The sequence below is a fragment of the Paramormyrops kingsleyae genome, chromosome 15 (assembly GCF_048594095.1).
Source record: "Paramormyrops kingsleyae isolate MSU_618 chromosome 15, PKINGS_0.4, whole genome shotgun sequence".
NCBI lineage: Eukaryota > Metazoa > Chordata > Actinopteri > Osteoglossiformes > Mormyridae > Paramormyrops > Paramormyrops kingsleyae.
The window spans coordinates 3,952,911-3,969,748 of record NC_132811.1 but is presented as its reverse complement, the minus strand read 5'-3'; the positions used below and the strand labels follow the sequence as shown (position 1 = coordinate 3,969,748).

General features: G+C 46.1%; 1 protein-coding gene and 1 long non-coding RNA gene across 5 annotated transcripts; both read left to right on the top strand.

The window, feature by feature from the left end:
• The first annotated feature begins 257 nt into the window (after window positions 1–257).
• On the top strand, window positions 258–1,501 carry LOC111860266 (uncharacterized). 2 transcript variants are annotated; one of them, XR_002842005.2, is made up of 2 exons: window positions 258–507; window positions 828–1,501. It is a non-coding gene; the product is annotated as an uncharacterized lncRNA (long non-coding RNA). The 2 variants fall into 2 exon arrangements; XR_002842004.2 differs by having other exon boundaries at window positions 258–579.
• A 349-nt stretch (window positions 1,502–1,850) lies between these two features.
• Window positions 1,851–16,224, top strand: rexo1 (REX1, RNA exonuclease 1 homolog). Of its 3 annotated transcripts, none has more exons than XM_023843780.2 (16): window positions 1,853–2,222; window positions 2,850–4,759; window positions 5,728–5,835; window positions 6,966–7,176; window positions 7,390–7,529; window positions 7,808–7,945; window positions 8,110–8,233; window positions 8,358–8,483; window positions 9,209–9,346; window positions 9,442–9,555; window positions 11,116–11,189; window positions 11,444–11,554; window positions 11,788–11,903; window positions 12,303–12,441; window positions 12,514–12,634; window positions 14,742–16,224. In XM_023843780.2, exons 1-16 carry the CDS (start codon window positions 2,039–2,041, stop codon window positions 14,828–14,830), a joined length of 3,843 nt encoding a protein of 1,280 aa, XP_023699548.2. In that variant the 5' UTR covers window positions 1,853–2,038; the 3' UTR covers window positions 14,831–16,224. The 3 variants fall into 3 exon arrangements, with proteins under 3 accessions (XP_072555965.1, XP_023699548.2, XP_023699547.2); XM_023843779.2 differs by having other exon boundaries at window positions 6,963–7,176; XM_072699864.1 differs by lacking the exons at window positions 12,303–12,441; window positions 12,514–12,634; window positions 14,742–16,224 and having other exon boundaries at window positions 1,851–2,222; window positions 6,963–7,176; window positions 11,444–11,810.
• Window positions 16,225–16,838: the final 614 nt, after the last annotated feature.

Sequence of the window (16,838 nt, the reverse complement as noted above, 5' to 3'; positions counted from 1 at the left end):
CAATATCACTAAAATATATTTTTGTTCCCAGTTACTTTTTGTAAACACGATAACACAACTGTGACAGAGAAACACGAATCGGGATCTTCGACGTCCTGCTTTGAGAGAGAAAAGAAAACATTAGGAATCCAGGACAGATTCAATTTGTTTTGTAATTTATTACAAAAACGCCCTTCTTTACCACTTTCCCCCCAAAAAAATCCCATATAATTAATATTCAATTTAGATGAACGAAAACAGTTCATTCTTATGCTTCCTAACGTTACATAATTTCTAATTGTTGCAACAACTTTAGGCTGATGACTGATTGCGGCGCAGGTGTGCTGGCGGTTGTGGGCCATGATAAAACACGCCACACGGGCCAGTACGGACTCTTTGCAATGTCATTTGGTAGGTTTTCCTAAGTTTATTAAGTTAGCCAAATTTTTATTTCGCGGCGAAATATCTTTACGTTTGTTTTTTTTATCGGAACGCTTTACCTGTCGCTTGAGCCACAGTATAGACTAGGTAAGAAATGCTGGAAACGTGATTTATCACACAAGGAACTATCAGGGGCTGGACTTTTGGGGGGGAAAAAATGTAAGTTTTACTTACGGCGCTCTAGCTGCATTGCATTCCTTATCTTTATTTTTTTTCAACGCCATTTACTTGCAGCTAGCCGACTAGGTACTGCTCTAACAAACCTTAGATGTTTACCTAGTGATTTTATTTGTTCTTTACATCTTACGTTTGGACCTTAGGTGGCACATTCCCCCACATTGTGTGGGGTTTAGTTTTTATTTATTTTTTTGGTGAAGAGGCGTTAACTGTGATCGAAATTTATCCAGGATGGCCACCAGCGTCACGCCTGAAGATGACCAGAGCTGGATCTCCGCAGAAGGCTCACTGTGGCTCAAGCATGGACTGTACCTGGGGAACGTCTCCGCTTTTGCTTATTGCCGAACATTGCTGGGGCAGCTGTGGTCCTACAAAGCGGACCCGACATGGAAATGGCCGCCAGTAATTCTGAAGCAAAGTCTAGGGGCTTCACTGGGTTGGGGACTTGGCGAAAACTCAAGCTTGGTGGGGGGTCGAGGTAATGAAAGTGAAGCTTCTCCGTAAGAGTTGAAGCCTTTTTATTAAAAGGGGCATAAATTCCATCAAATGGCAACTGGTGCCATTGCACGGAATGTGAATCTCTTACGGTTTGGTCACTACGGTTTAAAGCCACTTGCAATTCAAGAATCGTGTATATGTTTGGGACAAGTGTTGTGCGTTGGCCTAGAAGTTTTCCTTTTGGTTACAGAATGTGAAGTATTTTTCAATAAAGCTTCAATGTCTTCATCTTGAGGTACCATGTCAAAGTAGTACAGCCCAGCCTATGAACCACCAGTCAATCTTGACATGATCTCCCTTGCTTGGTTTTAGTCTGGTTTCCGTAGGCCGATATTATCCACCAGATGTCGCTGTAGTTCAAGTAACGCATTTTGTAATGGTTGAAAATAAAACGCCATAACCGCTTTGTTTTCGTCTTTCCTTTAACCTGTGCCCGTTCGGATGCGAGGTACAGTACAGCTGAGGCAACCCCATCATGACTCGTAACTAAATGGCGGTGTAGTAAGTACATCAATCACAGCCGCCACATAAGCAAACTCTATTACCTAATCAGTAGAAGGCTGCGTAATTATCAACAAAGTAGGTTAAATTACTACAAGTTGGTCCTGATTGGCTATAAAATCAGGGTCATGTGCTATTTAGCCTGTACACAATGTTTATAATTTACAAGGGAAAGTTCAATCAAGTTTCTACTCATACCAATATTCGGCAGCCAGGCAGATTATCGGACTACCTAATGACGTCAACACGTGCGACAGTGGGGTCCATCCTCTGTAATTGTCTTCTACTAAACATGGCGCCGTTTGGATGCTTGTGTGTTGTATGTGTAGAAGGCTAAACGGTAGTGAACGATACTCTAGGTTTGAAAGTGGTCGTCGCTCAAACATTTCTTGTGTCTTGTTCCGTTTTGGTTTAGCGGGTATGAAAGTGTTGTGCGTGGACGATGCTGAGATCCACCGGTTTCTTCCGTGGGATTGACTGCCCGTTTTATTCGGAAAGCCATGACGGGAGGAGCGATGGAGATAACTGCAATAGACCGTACTGTCACTTCAGGCACAGCAGACAGAGGAGGGAGTCTCTTAACGCAAATAACAGAAAACCGCTGCAAGCTTGTTTCAAACAAAAGGGTGAATAGCTTTGTTTTCTTTAAAAATATGGAAGTGTGCTTTGTGTTCGTTTCGTAGTAGTATTTGTGGAAAATTCTTGCAGGCATAAACAAGAGGTTGAGTAGTGATCTCAATACATATTATCTGTGATTTTTAACATGTACAGAGTGACGTCGTTCACTGTATAATGCGTATTTAAGCAGGCATTAAACTTCCCTCCCCAGGCGGCGGTGTTTTCTCCTGCTGGCATAAGAGAGGAAAAAAAAGGAGCTGCTGTTTTTCCCCCCTTTTTTAAATTATAGCACTCTCACAATACATATACATACTTTCTATCGTGTTCATTTTTAACAGTGATTTCAGATTAATAAACCTCAGTTCGCATATGACGTGTCTTGCATTTTCCGACAGTAAAACGAAGTCTGTGTTTCAGTTGTTTCGCAGATGTCTTAATAAATACTTGAATAGTTATGTCAGTTTAAAATACTTATTAACCTGAACTAGCTAAATATGTCTGAGCTGGTGTTGTATTTTCATATAGCTATAGTTAAATTTTTTTTGTTGTATTCAATTAAAGTTTAACTGTTATACAATGTTTTGTCTTTTTTTTATTTTGTAATAACTTAAAATACGTTTAATTTTTCTCTGCAGAACCGGACTGTGAGCCATACAACCCAGAGGTTCAGAATGGAGAGCTTGTGTCGGATGTGGGCCCCCTGGGTCAGGGGGCCCTGGAGCTCGAAATGGTCAACCGTGCAATTGAGGCTATGCGGGATGAGGTGGAGCGTGAGCAGAAGAAACTGTCTCGCATCGGGGATCAGCAGTATGATCCTACTGCCAGTAGCATCCAGTCGGGTGCCAAGAGACATAAGGCTTCTGCCACCCCCTTAGAATACGACCCAAGCAGCTACCAAATAAGTCCAGCGGCTGATTATAATCCAACCCCCTGTTCCAGCAAATACACCTTGGACTCTGATGATAAGAACACCTATGCAAGTGCCCTGGAATATGTGCCCACTACTGTCACCAAAACAGCCACAAAAAAGCCTCTTCCTTCCTCCCGGACTCTTCGGTTTCCCCCTCCAAGTCCCCCAAGAATTCCCAGCTCTTCCTCCAAGTGCAAATACACACTGGACAACTCCAAACCCCCCACTGATTTAGAATATGACCCTCTGTCTAACTTCTCAGCACATCCTGGGAACAAGAATAACAGGAGCCCTAAAGAGCAGAAATGCATGGGTGTAGCAGAGGTTGAGGCACCGTTGGGGAACAAGAAGAGGGGCCATTCTGCTATAGCGGAGAAGCAGGCTGTAGATGAATCAGACAACAGTTATGTACCAACTCTAAAGAAGGCGAGGCAGCAGCCAACAGTAGTCTTTGATTCCAAAAAGTATTCTGCAAGTTTTTCAGAGTCTGATGACGAGAGTTCTGGGTTGGAGTACAGGCCAACTTCTGTCAGCCGCCTCCAGAAGAAAAAGAACAGAACTGTGCCCACAGGAGACCCCGTGGTCCGGGGTGATGAGAAAGGGGAATGTGCCTCCGCTGGTAAGATGAGGCAGCGGCTAAGCTCAGAGACTAAAAGGGTGGGGAGGTCAACAGTGTGTGACTCAGAGGACTCGGAGAGCCTGGAATTTGTTTTCCGAGATGATCGAGCCACAGGGAAGAAAACGGCAAGTGAAAGCAGTAATAAGAAAAGCAGCAAATCGGGGAAAGGAGACAGTGACCAGAAGGAATCCTATAAAAAGAGTTATAGTTCAAAGGAAACGACAGGAAGTGCTGGCCGAGATGGTAAAAAGCCTGCTGCTAAGAAATCAGGCAAAGTGGAGCTCAAGAAGGATGGAAAAAGCGAGGGAGAGAGTGCAGAAGAGATGGTCCAGGTGAAGGACAGCAAGACCAAGAGCTGTAAGGATCTGCATAAGGTGAAGAGTGATGGGAAGAGTTCGAAAGCAGAGAAGAAAGGGGAATCTGGGCGGAAAGTCGGGGAGAGAGGGAGAAGCCATCCCAAGGGGCTCAGGGTTTCTGAAAAGGCCAGCAAGGGGTTATCTGTGTCTCATGAATTGAAGAATGGGAAACTGGAGGGCAATAGACACGAGAAAGAGAAGAAGGGCCATCGGAGCGATCGTAGTAGTAAAGATAAGAGGACTGAAACCAAGAAGTCTTCAGATATCAAACCCTCTAAACTTCAGAAAGAGAAGCCAAGGTCTCTGAGTCATGCAGATCTGTTTGGGGATGATAGCGCAGAAGAAGAGGAAGAGGGAAATGTGGTGAGAAAGTCAGCAGCTGCTTTCAAGAGGAGAGGTTTGATGATTAGTAAGAGGACAGCTTCTGAAGTCACCGGCTCTTCCTCAGAGGATGAAGGCGGGGAGCAGGTGGACTTTGCTGTTGGTCATGATGATGAAGATGATTACGGGGGTGGTGACAGTGGTGGTGGAAGTGAGGATGACTTCTCCAGCTTGCAAGTGGACCTGGATTTTGACTCTGACCCTATGGAGGAGTGCCTTCGCATATTCAATGAATCAAAGGACGTCAAGACAGAAGACAAAGGGAGACAGACAAAGCAGGTGCCGTGTCCCTCTGTATGAGTCATGGGAAGCTGCAAGGGAGGAACGGAGTTGTGCTAGTGCATGTGTTTTACAGATCTGTTTGTGTGCATGTTAAAGAGCATGGTTAGGATCTGAAATAGAGTCTACTGAGTCAGTGCTTGGATACTGAGATGCTTGGCTGATAACATCTCCCACGTATTTCACGCCCGCCAGCTGTGATTAGAGTTTCCACGGTGACCAAGCATGTGTAACTGGCAGTGCTCTTCTTTAATGCCAGAGAGGGTGGGTGTATTTTTTTGGGGAGTTTAGAATGATGGATCCAGAAGGAGCAATTTTGAGGAGAAAATGCAAAGCAAAGCCACATAGCAAGAAAAGTGGCTATTAGAGATGGAGGGATGGATGCTTTTCTCGGCCGAACTTGTAGCTAATGTTTGTAAGGAGACAAGTCAAGCTATGTCTTCAGTCCATAGGCCGGGTGGAGCTCTCTCTCCTAGAGATTCTCGTATGTTTCATTAATGCCTGGAGTAATGTCTGAATGACCTGGAGATGCCCCTTGATTTCGTTATACAGACGCTACTCTACTTATGAAAGTTTCATTCCAAACGGCCGTTCGTAACTTGAAATGTTCGTAAGTCGTTATTCAACATCATTTTAAGGGTATATACAAGTACAAAGAACTAGGATGCTGGGAGTACGCACGCTACGCTGCTGCGCGGCGGGAGTAGCGGCCAGAAGGCGTACTAGGCGGAAAGAAAAATTGATGTTGCGGACAGGAAACGGGAGCCCAACAAACACAATTTGGACTTGCAGTCCTCTTCGTTCGTATGTCTGAAAGATCGTAAGTTGAAAGTTTGTAAGTAGAGGAGCGTCTGTAATTACCTCAGTAAAGCTATTTGGCATGAAGCCCAGCAGAGTCTATGGTTTGTGAGGACAGGATGAGCCACCTTGGTTCTGTACCTGTGCTTGACATTATTTGTTTTCTTCAGTCGCAGCCAGCTAAAGATCTCGAGGAGAATGAAGGTGCTGAGAGCATGTTAACCACCCTCTTCCCAGGCCAGAAGAAAAGGGTTTCCCACTTCCTGGCCAAGGGAAACGTGAGTATGAATAGTTGGAGGTGTAGCTGCAATAATCAAGCTGTCTATTCAGTATGACTCAGTGCTTAAAAAGTAGGGCTGGGCATTAAACGATAACGATAATTGTCATGATATAATTTTCCTCTTAATCAATATGCCAAATGCTTAATGGAAGTTCGATATAATTTAATGAGGTCACTTCCTCTGTGAGTGTATGTCTACCGATCTCCATACACCAGTCGTATCACTGTGCAGAAGATATCGTCGGGGTGCTCATACTTGTATCTTCTGCGCCGTGATACGATTGGTGTGTGGAGTTCGGTAGAAGAAAATAGCTCATACATTAAACTGTTCACTACAAAGACTCTGGATTATCTTAAATAACCAGGCCATGATTTCTGGTAGGAGACATTGCTGATGAATTTTTCAAATGTGTTTTTTTTCCCACTTTAACCGTCACAGAAAGAATGCCATTCACTCCCATTATATTAGAGAAAAGATCGACATTTCTATCCCTGGTATCTCCAAAACCAGGCAACTCCCAGCAGAACAACTTAGATGGAGAGATGGTCCTAAAGCCTCTCTGCCCCTTTAAGCATAAATGAAGCATCAAAACAAAGAAATAATGAATTATTATTGAAAATAATGATTTTGAATTATATCGTAATATTTTCTTCCATATCAGTCAATATTGATTATTATCATGATAAAATATTTTGCCATGATAATAAAAAGCAAAGTTTTGCAAAAGTTTTCATTATTTTAAAATGGCATACAAAAGAATGTATAAAATGCATTAACATTACATTAAAAAGAAAATGCACACACAAATTGTCCAGCACCTATAAATAAATATTATGAAAAAAAGTATGGTAACAGTACTCAGTATTCATAACTATTCAGAGTCCAGATGTAAGAGTTCATTATTATGCGTTTGATTCAGCCCTACTGAAAGGAGTGTTTTATACTAACTTATCAGTGTTACTTGCTAAATTACCACACTTGCAGTGAAGTCTTTAGCAATGCTAATATTTTAGGTGTCCATTTGCATCTCTTTTATTGAAAGAATAAGCAGTGATTATTAAGAATAGGACAGGTAAGCTGCTTAAATTCACCAGAAGGTGAACCAATGGTTCCCTCGTGCCCAGCAGGTGGAGCTGAGCCCAAAGCCCGTGGTGCGTCCGTACCGCAGGCCGACGGCACAGGAGGTCTGTTACCAGCGCATGCAGATCGCCCAGCAGCAGGCTGCTCAGCTGGCAACGGCCATGAAGATGGCGGCCGCCACGTCCAGCCCTGCTGCCGGGCTCCTCGGGGAGAAGAGGAGGGTGGCACATCGACCCAACCCGGCCCTCTCCTCCGCAGGTTCTGTTACTGTACTCATATACCTTTAGTCTTTTGCCCTTGTATGGTCTAGTATGTATCTCTGTGGGCGCTTCTGAAATCACATACTTGTTTGCTATTTCGTAGGCAAAATACAGTATGCGAAGTGAGCAGTATGTCCAAATCCTCAGTATGGATGAGACAGTAGGCAACTGGCAAATGAGCCGTGGTTCATTAATCCGACATGCCCTGCAGGTCCCGCACTGAGCAAGCAGTCCGGCAGCGGGGCATCTCCAGGGACGTCTTCACTGAAGTCGCACACGTTTGCCGGAATCCTCTCCAAGACCTCTTCCACGTTGGGGCAGAAGAGGGTAGCGCACACACCCACGCTCCAGGTAGGTGTTTCAGTAAGACTGCCAAGGTGTGTAATCTGGGGAAGCACACTGGCACTGTGGCCTCGCTCCTCCGGTTTGCTTTCGGACCCGATCTTCATTGTTTACGTTCTTTGCGGTGTCCTCAAACTAGTGGTATTGTTCATCTGAGTAGGTAGTCCGCAGTGTTTGGTGCCTTTATACTATAAATAGTTACTTTCCTGTCATATAGAGTGTCGTAGGATTTCTCATAACGTTGCTGTCTGATTGAAGTGACTCGATGGTTCCTTATCTCCGGCCAGAGCTCCTCCCTCAAGCGGCCGGTCATTCCCACTGAGTTCGGCGCCAAAGTGCCGACCGGCGTGCGCCAGCGATACCTCAACTCCTTCATCGACGAGTGCCTCAAGTTCTGCACCTCCGCAGAGACGGCCTTCCAGATGGTGAGTGGCAGTGGTGGTGGAGATATGCCCACTAGAACCCGATTAGGGGGTCGCGTTCATGGACTTTAGCAAGGTTCTCCAGGTAACAGCAGGTAGAGTGTCGACCTGGATCCTTGTTCGGTGAGGCCGACGTAAGCCGAAGTCGGTCTGTGCCGCTTTCCCAGGGTCTGGATGAAGAGAAGGTGGTGTACGAGCGCAGCAGCAGCAAGAACATCTACCTGAACGTGGCCGTCAACACCCTGAAAAAGCTTCGCAGCAAAAGCAGCACTGCAGCTGTGCATGCGCCCAGTACGTAGACCCGTCACTGGCGTGTCCATGATGACGGACGCGTGCGGTACAGTGTGGTGTATTTATACAGACAGCTGTGCTGGTCTTGGTCATAACAGAGGCTTCATTGCGAATTTCCCCCCAGGGAGCCCAGCTGTGAAAGCCCACAAAAGGTCTCTGTCCCACGAGGAGGTGCTGGGGGGGCGTCTGGCTGCCAAGACCAGCTTCACTGTTAACCGGATGGGTAAGCAGCAGGAGGAGGAGCTCATCGGTGAGTCATCGTCTGTCTCTTTCTCATTGGACACTCTAGATGTCTGGTCCCCACCCTCGTCGCCGCATATTTGCAATACAGAGCCACCCTGATAGCAGTCTTAGCTGCTTAGCTGTGGGTTAGAGCCCATGATCGGAAGGTTGCAGGTTCAAACCCCAGGTCAGCACAGTCGTTGCACCGTCAGGCCCCTGAGCGAGGCCCTTAATCCTGGCTGTTACAGGGATTGGTTGACCCTCCTTTCTTAATTGTATGTTGCCTTGGATAAAAGGGTCTGCTGAACAAAGAAATCTGAATGTAAAATAGCCAGTATGTGAGGAGCGTGGTGACCAGAGAGGCGACATAGTGCAGCGTTTCAGGCCGAGGTCTGTCTGCTCCCGCAGGACTGAAAGACCTTCCGTTCGTTTCACATCGTTGGCACCTTCTACCTGACGTCATCCCTGGCAGTCAAACAAAAAGCCCTTTCATGCTTGTATTCAATTAAGTTCAATTTATTTTAATAACCTTGCCCTTCCCAGCAAAACCTTGCCCAGAGCACTTAAACATATAAATATATAAACACACCCAGTGCCCTGTGCTAGTAAACAAAGACAGCAGAAGGCGGAGCGGGGGGGGGGTGAGAGCCACTTAGGGTGAGCTAATAGTGGAGAAAGATGTCTGTGGTCTTATGAGTGGGTGCATACTTGGTTTAAGCTTGCAGTAGCAGCATTTAGTGCTTTTTGACCCAGGTGCCACCCTGTACAAGAAGCTGAAGCCCTACCTGATGACAGAAGAGCAGCTGCAGGAGCACGGCTACCCCAGGCCTCACCCCGAGCACTCGGGCCGAGCCATGGTCTACAACCTACCGGAGAAGAAGAACACAGATCGTGGGTCCCCCTTCTGTCTTAGTGGCGCCCTCTGGTGGTGAGCTTCCTATGTTGCGCTTTCCTCTTTTGGCTCACTGTCTGCACTGCCTCACCAGCACTGGCCAAGATCTGCTGCAGGTGTGGGGCGGAGTACAGGATCACTGCTAACGGCAGCTGTGTCCGGAGAGAGGAGTGCGCCTTCCACTGGGGGCGCCTGCGTCGGCACAAAGGTGACCCTCAGTGTGTGTGTATGACAATGATGTTTATATTATATTGTGGGGATCAAATGTCACCCACAATGTAATAAAAACCTGTTATTTTGACGGTGTGGGGACCTTTTTTCAGGTCTGTGAAAATCAAAAAACGAAAAAAGCCAAAAGTCTCGTATTTAGTTTGGTTACTTATGGTGAAGGTTAGGGCTGGGTAGGGGTTAAGGTTGCCATGTTGGGATTAGAGTTTTCCTCATAAAAATGAATGGAGAGTCCCCACAAAGGTATAATTACAAACATGTGTGTATGTGTGTTTATCTTTCTCTGTATCTATCATAAGAAAAGTGTTTGAGGTTTCCTTAGACTGGAGATAGTAAATAATAATTGATCTCATTACTGAGGATAGTGACAGCTGAACTGGACCTTGTGAGGTCTGTGATGTGAGTGTGTGTCTGTCAGGTTCTAACCAAGTGGACCGGGAGTGACTGTGACTAGGCCTATGGCCTCATTCAGCATGTTCTGTAGATCTGACTCCTCCGGTGGGTCAGTATCCTGTCCAGTATCCTTCCCAGTGTTTTACTGTATGTATACTGGGGATGGTAAGATTCACCGATTGACATCCGTGTACGGACATTAAAAGTTCACAATGTGATTGCCCTGATTTTTTTTTCAAAAAAAGCGTGCGCTGGATGCAATTTGAGATGAACTTCGAATGTGTTGATTTTAACAGTAAAATTCAATTTATTGAATACTTTTATTATTTAGAAATGTGACCAGTAATTTTGACCAATAACTATTCAGATTGATGTCCCCTCTCTGAAATGTTTCTGTATCTATGCCATTCGAATTGCACAACCTCATATTCTTTTGCATTGCATGGTATCACATTGAGTCACATTGTGTTGAAACTGCAGCACGATTGGGATGAATCACATTGTATTGCAGTTGCTTCATATGTATCTTTAATGTATCAAATTGTTGCCAGTGCATAGAGATGTGTATCACATCGGCCTCAGTGATGGAGATGCACATCCCTGATGTATACCAGGGCTCAGCAGCCATAGTCATATAGGGCTAGAGGATGGGTCTCATAGCGCCACTGTAGTATGTGTTCCACCCCCACTGATTAGAACAATGACCTGTAATTCAGTTCCCTGTTGGTAAGCCAGGAGCCCGTAAGCTGGATTTTTGGGTTAGCAAGATAGATTTAAGGTAGTCTGGGTCAATTGTACGTGAACGAAGATAAAATCCATTTAAGCTGGGATACCTTAAGTCAGACTCATTACCTAACTGACAAATCTTGCTTAGTGGCACAGGCCTCAGGTCCCTGCAGGCTTTTATTGTAAGCTTTAATTAGTGCTTGTTTTTGGATAGAAAGTTCCCTCATAGACCGGGCTAGAGAAGCCTTTGTTTAGAGCACCTGGAAAGGCCTGGGGCATTCTGGAGAGTCACATTGCTGGAGCAGAAACAAAGCCTGAGCTTAAAAAGCGACATGAGCGATTTAAGCGTGTTACCGCGGTCGGCTCTCGCCATGCTTTTTTTTTTTGCGCCGCACCCAGCTAACCGTCTCTGTGCCCTCAGTGCCAGGGGGCTGGGAGACTCAGTACAGCTGCTGCTCTGGGCTGGTGGGCTCCCCTGGTTGCCAGGTATCCAAGGTAAGCTTAATTTAGCTCCTTATTAATGGGCTACGTTGAAAGCGCCAAAGTCAGATTTGTACACAAGGTGGCAGCATTGCTGGAGCCAGCTGCAGGATTTGCAAACAAAGATTGTTCTGTTGGCTGAATTAATATTGTTTTTAGTCTATATACACAATATAGGGTGTCTCTTTGTGCATCCATACTGTGATGAAATTTTTAGGGTTTGTCTTGCTTTTGAGTGAGGAAATGATCCGAGTCCGTTGTGCCCATAGCAACACGTGCAGGACGGCCGGAAGGAGTCCCTGGACAGCTACGTGAAGACCTTCAGCAAGCCTCTGCCCATTGATGGGAACGTGGGAGTCTTCGCCCTCGACTGTGAAATGGTTTGTAGCCTTTTCTGGGTGTGGATCAATGGTAGATGGGCCCTGGACGGTATTTCCCAGCATGCTGAAATCGAAGCTTTCCATACAGGAGACCAGGTGCTGCAGTAATTAGTGCAGTGTTAACCAATCTGGTCCTAGGGGACCCACAGTCGGTCCACATTTTTGCTCCCTCCCACCACAGTATTCGTTTTGTGTGGGAGATGCGCAGAAGTGTTTCCCTTCTTCCTTGGCAGTGCTACACGAAGCACGGCCTGGAGCTGACCAGGGTGACGGTCATCAACTCGCAGCTGAAGGTCATCTATGACACCTTTGTGAAGCCGGAGAGCAGAGTGGTGGACTACAACACCCGGTGTGTCCCGGGGGCTCTGCTCACCGCACTGCCAACAGCAGACAGTGAAGAGAAGCAGCTCGCTTAGTCCGCATTCACCTTTAAGCAATATCACACTCACAGGATTTAAGAATTCCCTACAAATTCAGACTGTATATCAGGGGTAGGCAGTCCTGATCCTGGAGAGCCAGGAATCCAGCAGGTTTTCCATGCTACCTGCTTTCTGATGAACCACACCTGATCTCCACACCTACTTTAATAATAACGATCTGCACTAATGGTCACTTGGAAAATACAGCCAAATGTCACAGACTTTAGTTCTTGTAAACCTTTGAAAGGCAGCTGCTTCGTTGTTCAGTGTTTGTTTAGGCTGTTTATAAATCTGTGGTCTGTTTTATTCTTGTTTGTTTTCGAACCCAGGTTCTCGGGGGTGACGCAAGAGGACCTGGAGAGCACCACCATCACCTTGCGTGACGTCCAGGCCGTGCTGCTCAATATGTTCAGTGCCGATTCCATCCTTATCGGACACAGCCTGGAGAGTGACCTCTTTGCACTTAAGGTATATCCCCGTGCCCCATGGGGGCCCTGCTGGGATGCTGCTGACTTCTGACACCCATCCCTTGCTCCGCAGCTTCTCCACAGTACCGTGGTGGACACTGCTATAGTCTTCCCCCACCGCCTGGGCCTGCCCTACAAGCGAGCCCTGCGGAGCCTCATGGCAGACTACCTCAAACGCATCATACAGGACAACGGTGAGCATCTTCCTCGGGGGAACTCAGGACACTGGGGTTGACCAGCTGCAGCTACAAGTTTGCTTCAAAGCCAGAATTCAGTAGAGTGCATTCAAATCTGAGACATCTCTGTGTCAGAAGGGGCTACAGGTTTCCTAACCTAAAGGCCATTGTTAAATGTTAAGACATGAACTGCTAACATGGTGACAGTGCAGTAACCTAGACTGTCAGATAAAGGGTACAGCCTTGGTATGGGTTTGTTCTCCAAGGTATAAACAACATCAATGTATCCGTAATCATAGGTGTGGCTTACAGGGGGGATGGGGGGTTTAACCAGCCCCAATAATCAGAACCTCCCAATACAGCTCCCCAATCCCCCCCCCAGAGTCCACTTCTGTATTGTAAAAGGTACGTTTATCTTCAGCCATAGACAATTGACTGACCCTTGAGAGTACATTTACATTTACAGCATTTGGCAGACGCCCTTAGCCAGAGCTACTTATGTAAGTGCTATGTAAGTCTCAATGAAGGACAAATCATAGAGTTGTCCAGGGAGATCGCAAGGTCTTGGTATGGGGATGGATCAGCTACCAGACAATCAGAGATCCAAGTGGATACTTGAGAGTCTAGAGGAGGAAAGGAAAGGATGGGTGTCGTCTGCATAGTAGTGATAAGAGAACCCAGGTGAGAATGTGACTTTGCCAAGAGATTTAGTATAGAGGGAGAACAGAAGAGGACCAAGAACTGAGCCCTGAGGGACACCAGTGGAGAGCTTGCACGGAGTAGATGTGGATCCATTCAATGTCATTTCGTTGTCCATGTTGCTGCCGTCCTTAGAATCACCCTAAAACTAAAGAAAAGTGGTTGGGAACAAGGGAAATACAAAAAAAGAACACATTGAAGATTAAAGATTATAGATAAGACTAAAACCAAATTGTCCACAAAAACTAAACAAACACCGGACTAATAATATAGTGCCTCTCACGAGAAGGTCAGTGTATCAAGAGATTTTGGACAATTATATCCTTTCGACTTTCTGGGAACAATTTGGTGAAGGCCCTTTTCTGTTCCAGCATGACTGTGCCCCAATGCACAAAGCAAGGTCCTTTAAGACGTGGTTAGGTGACCACGAGCACCGGCGCGAACTTGGAAGTTATGCAGAAGTGCGGGGAAAGATAGTGGAACAAAAATTGAGCAGATGGAGTTATTTTTCTGTCTCCATCGCATTAAATTACGTTTTTTGCTTTTGTCTCCTTATTTCTGCATCAGAAAATTCAATCAATAACTAACTTACATCTGTCTAAGATTACCACTGCAGGCGGTTAGACTTGCCAGTGGGTATAAGCAGAATAACATTACATCATTTTTTATTCTTTGGAAAACGTAAGATCAATATCCTGGCCAGATTAAATAATGAATTATAAACATGTCAATAGGTGTTAAAATAAAATTAAATTGCTGTGTCCTGAACCAATATGGAACCTGTATTATTGGACCTCATAATTGATGCCCCCAGTAATTTACAGAACAACTTGTTCATTCTGCATCGTTTGGGGTGGCGTTGTAGTTTTGTATGAAATTCAACTTACGAGCTTTTTGTATCTCCCAAGCTTATTTAGCCCAAAGGTCCCAGTTCCTGTGGTAGGAAAGCGACACACTGAAGTGTGCAGGAACTGTCAAGATGGTTCAGGATTTCGGAACCAGGAATTCAATTTATTTTTATATCGTGTCTTTCACAACAGTGTTGCCCCAAGGTGCTTTACGTGGGTGTGTTGTGGTACATTATAACTTCATTGACAGACAGAATAATACAAAAACGGGGAAAAGGAAAGACAAAGAAATGAAAAATAAAGCCAGGTGACAACAGAGGAGAGGAACAAAAAACTCCCAAGTAGGGAGAAAAAAAACCTCTGGGGTCAACATGCTGGCATTTGTTGTTGTTGTTATTGTAGTAATACTTGAATCACTTGAAGAGGCATGGCTGATACGGTAGGGTACGCGGAGAGATGCTGTCGTCTCTGGGGGACCCTCAGGTGGTACGGTGACCCCATCGGAGGGGTGGCATCCTGAGGAACCCCAGCGGAGTGTGTCCTACTCACGGACCCCCCTCTCCCCCCCGTTTCGCCAGTGGAGGGGCACGACTCCAGTGAGGACGCCAGTGCCTGCATGCAGCTGATGATGTGGAAGATCCGGGAGGATGCCAAGGTGAAAAGATGATGGACACCCCTGCCATCACCCGCCCACCCCCCACCCCCAATGGCTGCTGAGAGGGACTGAAAGCGGAGAGACTGAAGGGGGCATGTGGGGCCTGGAGCTCGGCCCCGGCCCAGCGAGACCGTGATGGAGCTGAAGGTGAAGGATGGTCTAGGGGGATGGCGTGTTAGGGTCACTGTGGAGAGGCGCTCTGTCACGCTGGTCCCAGGTCAGTCGCGTAGCCGAAGTGTTCTGTGAAGCTGGGCTTGTCCCACAGTGTTTCTTCTGTTGTCATGACGATCCTAACTGTTATCGTCATTATTATTATTATTATTATTATTATTATTATTATTATTATTATTATTATTGTTGTTGGTTTCTATATTGGCTGAATCCTTCAGCTAGAAATAAGATGACAGGTCCCTGTGAATGAACTGTGAGAGTTCACCTGACGGGCTGTCCGTATATTTTGTTTACAGTTAAGTCCAGCTGCCCTGCATTTAAATCCCTTTTTTTAAGCGGAACAGAGGAACTTTGCAGCTAGTCTGGGGAACGGTATCTGGATCACTGTGGTTCTTGGAGCGCGGTAGGCGATGCTCTGACCGCACCCAAGCAGAGCTTTCTTTCTCAGGGGAGGGGCCCCGTTGATGAGAAATGATCTGCATTAACAAGCTCTTGTCAAGGTAGATGCGAGGGGGGTGGGGGCGTGTCCGCATGCGTGTGGCGCGCGCAAACCTGTAACTAACCATTCCTAGGCCCTGTCGAGATCTTCATGAGCTCTCAGCCACCAACACAACTCTGACCATGATGTGCAAATATCTGTGATTAGAGAGCAGCACTGACCAGACAGCAGACCCTGGTATACATGTCTAGGGAAGCTCATTAGAGCTTTAATGACATGGGTGCCGAATAAAGCCAGGATTAGCATTTTGTAAAGGAGCTTGATTGTACATATTGTCAAAAGTGGGGGGATGGAGGGGTTAAAAAGGATGTTGGGGGTTAGTTTTCCTTTCAGGACGTGTGATCTAAGGAAAATCTAAGAAAGAAAACAGAACCTGCGTATGAGAAATCAGTCCTGCAACGCTGCATTCCCACATGCGACGGACATCCAGCACTGTCCCACCTGTCCAAACCCAGCCAATGTGGGATGTGTACAGTGAGGTCAATTTCCCCTCACTGGTACAGTGGCCTGTTTGCACAGCTGTATTCTTCCCTGTCCTGTGAGTAACACTGCGTTAGGTAAACATGCAATAAATGCAGATAGAATATTATATTTAAGAAGATACTTGATTAACGTTCAATTTTGTGTAAGGCACAATAATATCCACAATGTCGACGAACACTTTGGCTGTAAATATGCTGCAGAGTTTTTTTTGTATTTGTTTCTTTGTTTTCTATTAAAAGTGTTAAAGTAAGAATTGATGGTGTTATTGAACTGTGGGGGTTTGGGATGGAGTGTGGTCTACGGTGCAGTCAGTCTGGGTTTAGGTATGCAGGTATCACTCATCACTCTCCACACAGGGGCGTCTGACGTCTGCTTTGGTTACTGTTTCTGTGTCTCTCTCTCATCCTCCTCTGCCTGTTTTTTTTTTCTTTCCTTCCTTTATCCTCCCATTTCTCTCTTGCTCTGTCCTCTTGCGTTTTGTGAAGTCCCTTCTGGCAGATGTTGCATTCGAGGACAGGATGAAAAAAAGAGTCCCTTTATCTCGCCCCCCCCCCCCCCCATACACCACCACACACTGCTCACATGTCAGCACGCGTTTCTCCAGCTTGGCTCGGGCACCGCAGATCCCAAAGATCCGGTAAGCCCAGATCAATACGAGCACAATGTTAAGGTGGCTGAGATGGGGGGGGGGGCAGGGTGTATCAGGAGCTTCCGCGATTTGAGCATGTGGGCTGAAACAGCTTAAAGCATTTCTCCTTCATTAGCAAATTCGATCAGCTTGCTCTCTCTGATCACCTTTGACTGCTGGGGGGTCAGTAGGGGTTGGGATGGCGGACACAGGCCCGGAGAAAAGCCTGTGGACCCCCT

Coding starts and splice junctions, on each gene's coding strand:
- rexo1 (XM_023843779.2), top strand. CDS start 2,039: ATGCTGAGATCCACCGGTTTCTTCCGTGGGATTGACTGCCCGTTTTAT. Junction 5,836..6,962: donor ACTTCCTGGCCAAGGGAAAC/GTGAGTATGAAT, acceptor CCTCGTGCCCAG/CAGGTGGAGCTGAGCCCAAA. Junction 7,177..7,389: donor CCCGGCCCTCTCCTCCGCAG/GTTCTGTTACTG, acceptor CATGCCCTGCAG/GTCCCGCACTGAGCAAGCAG.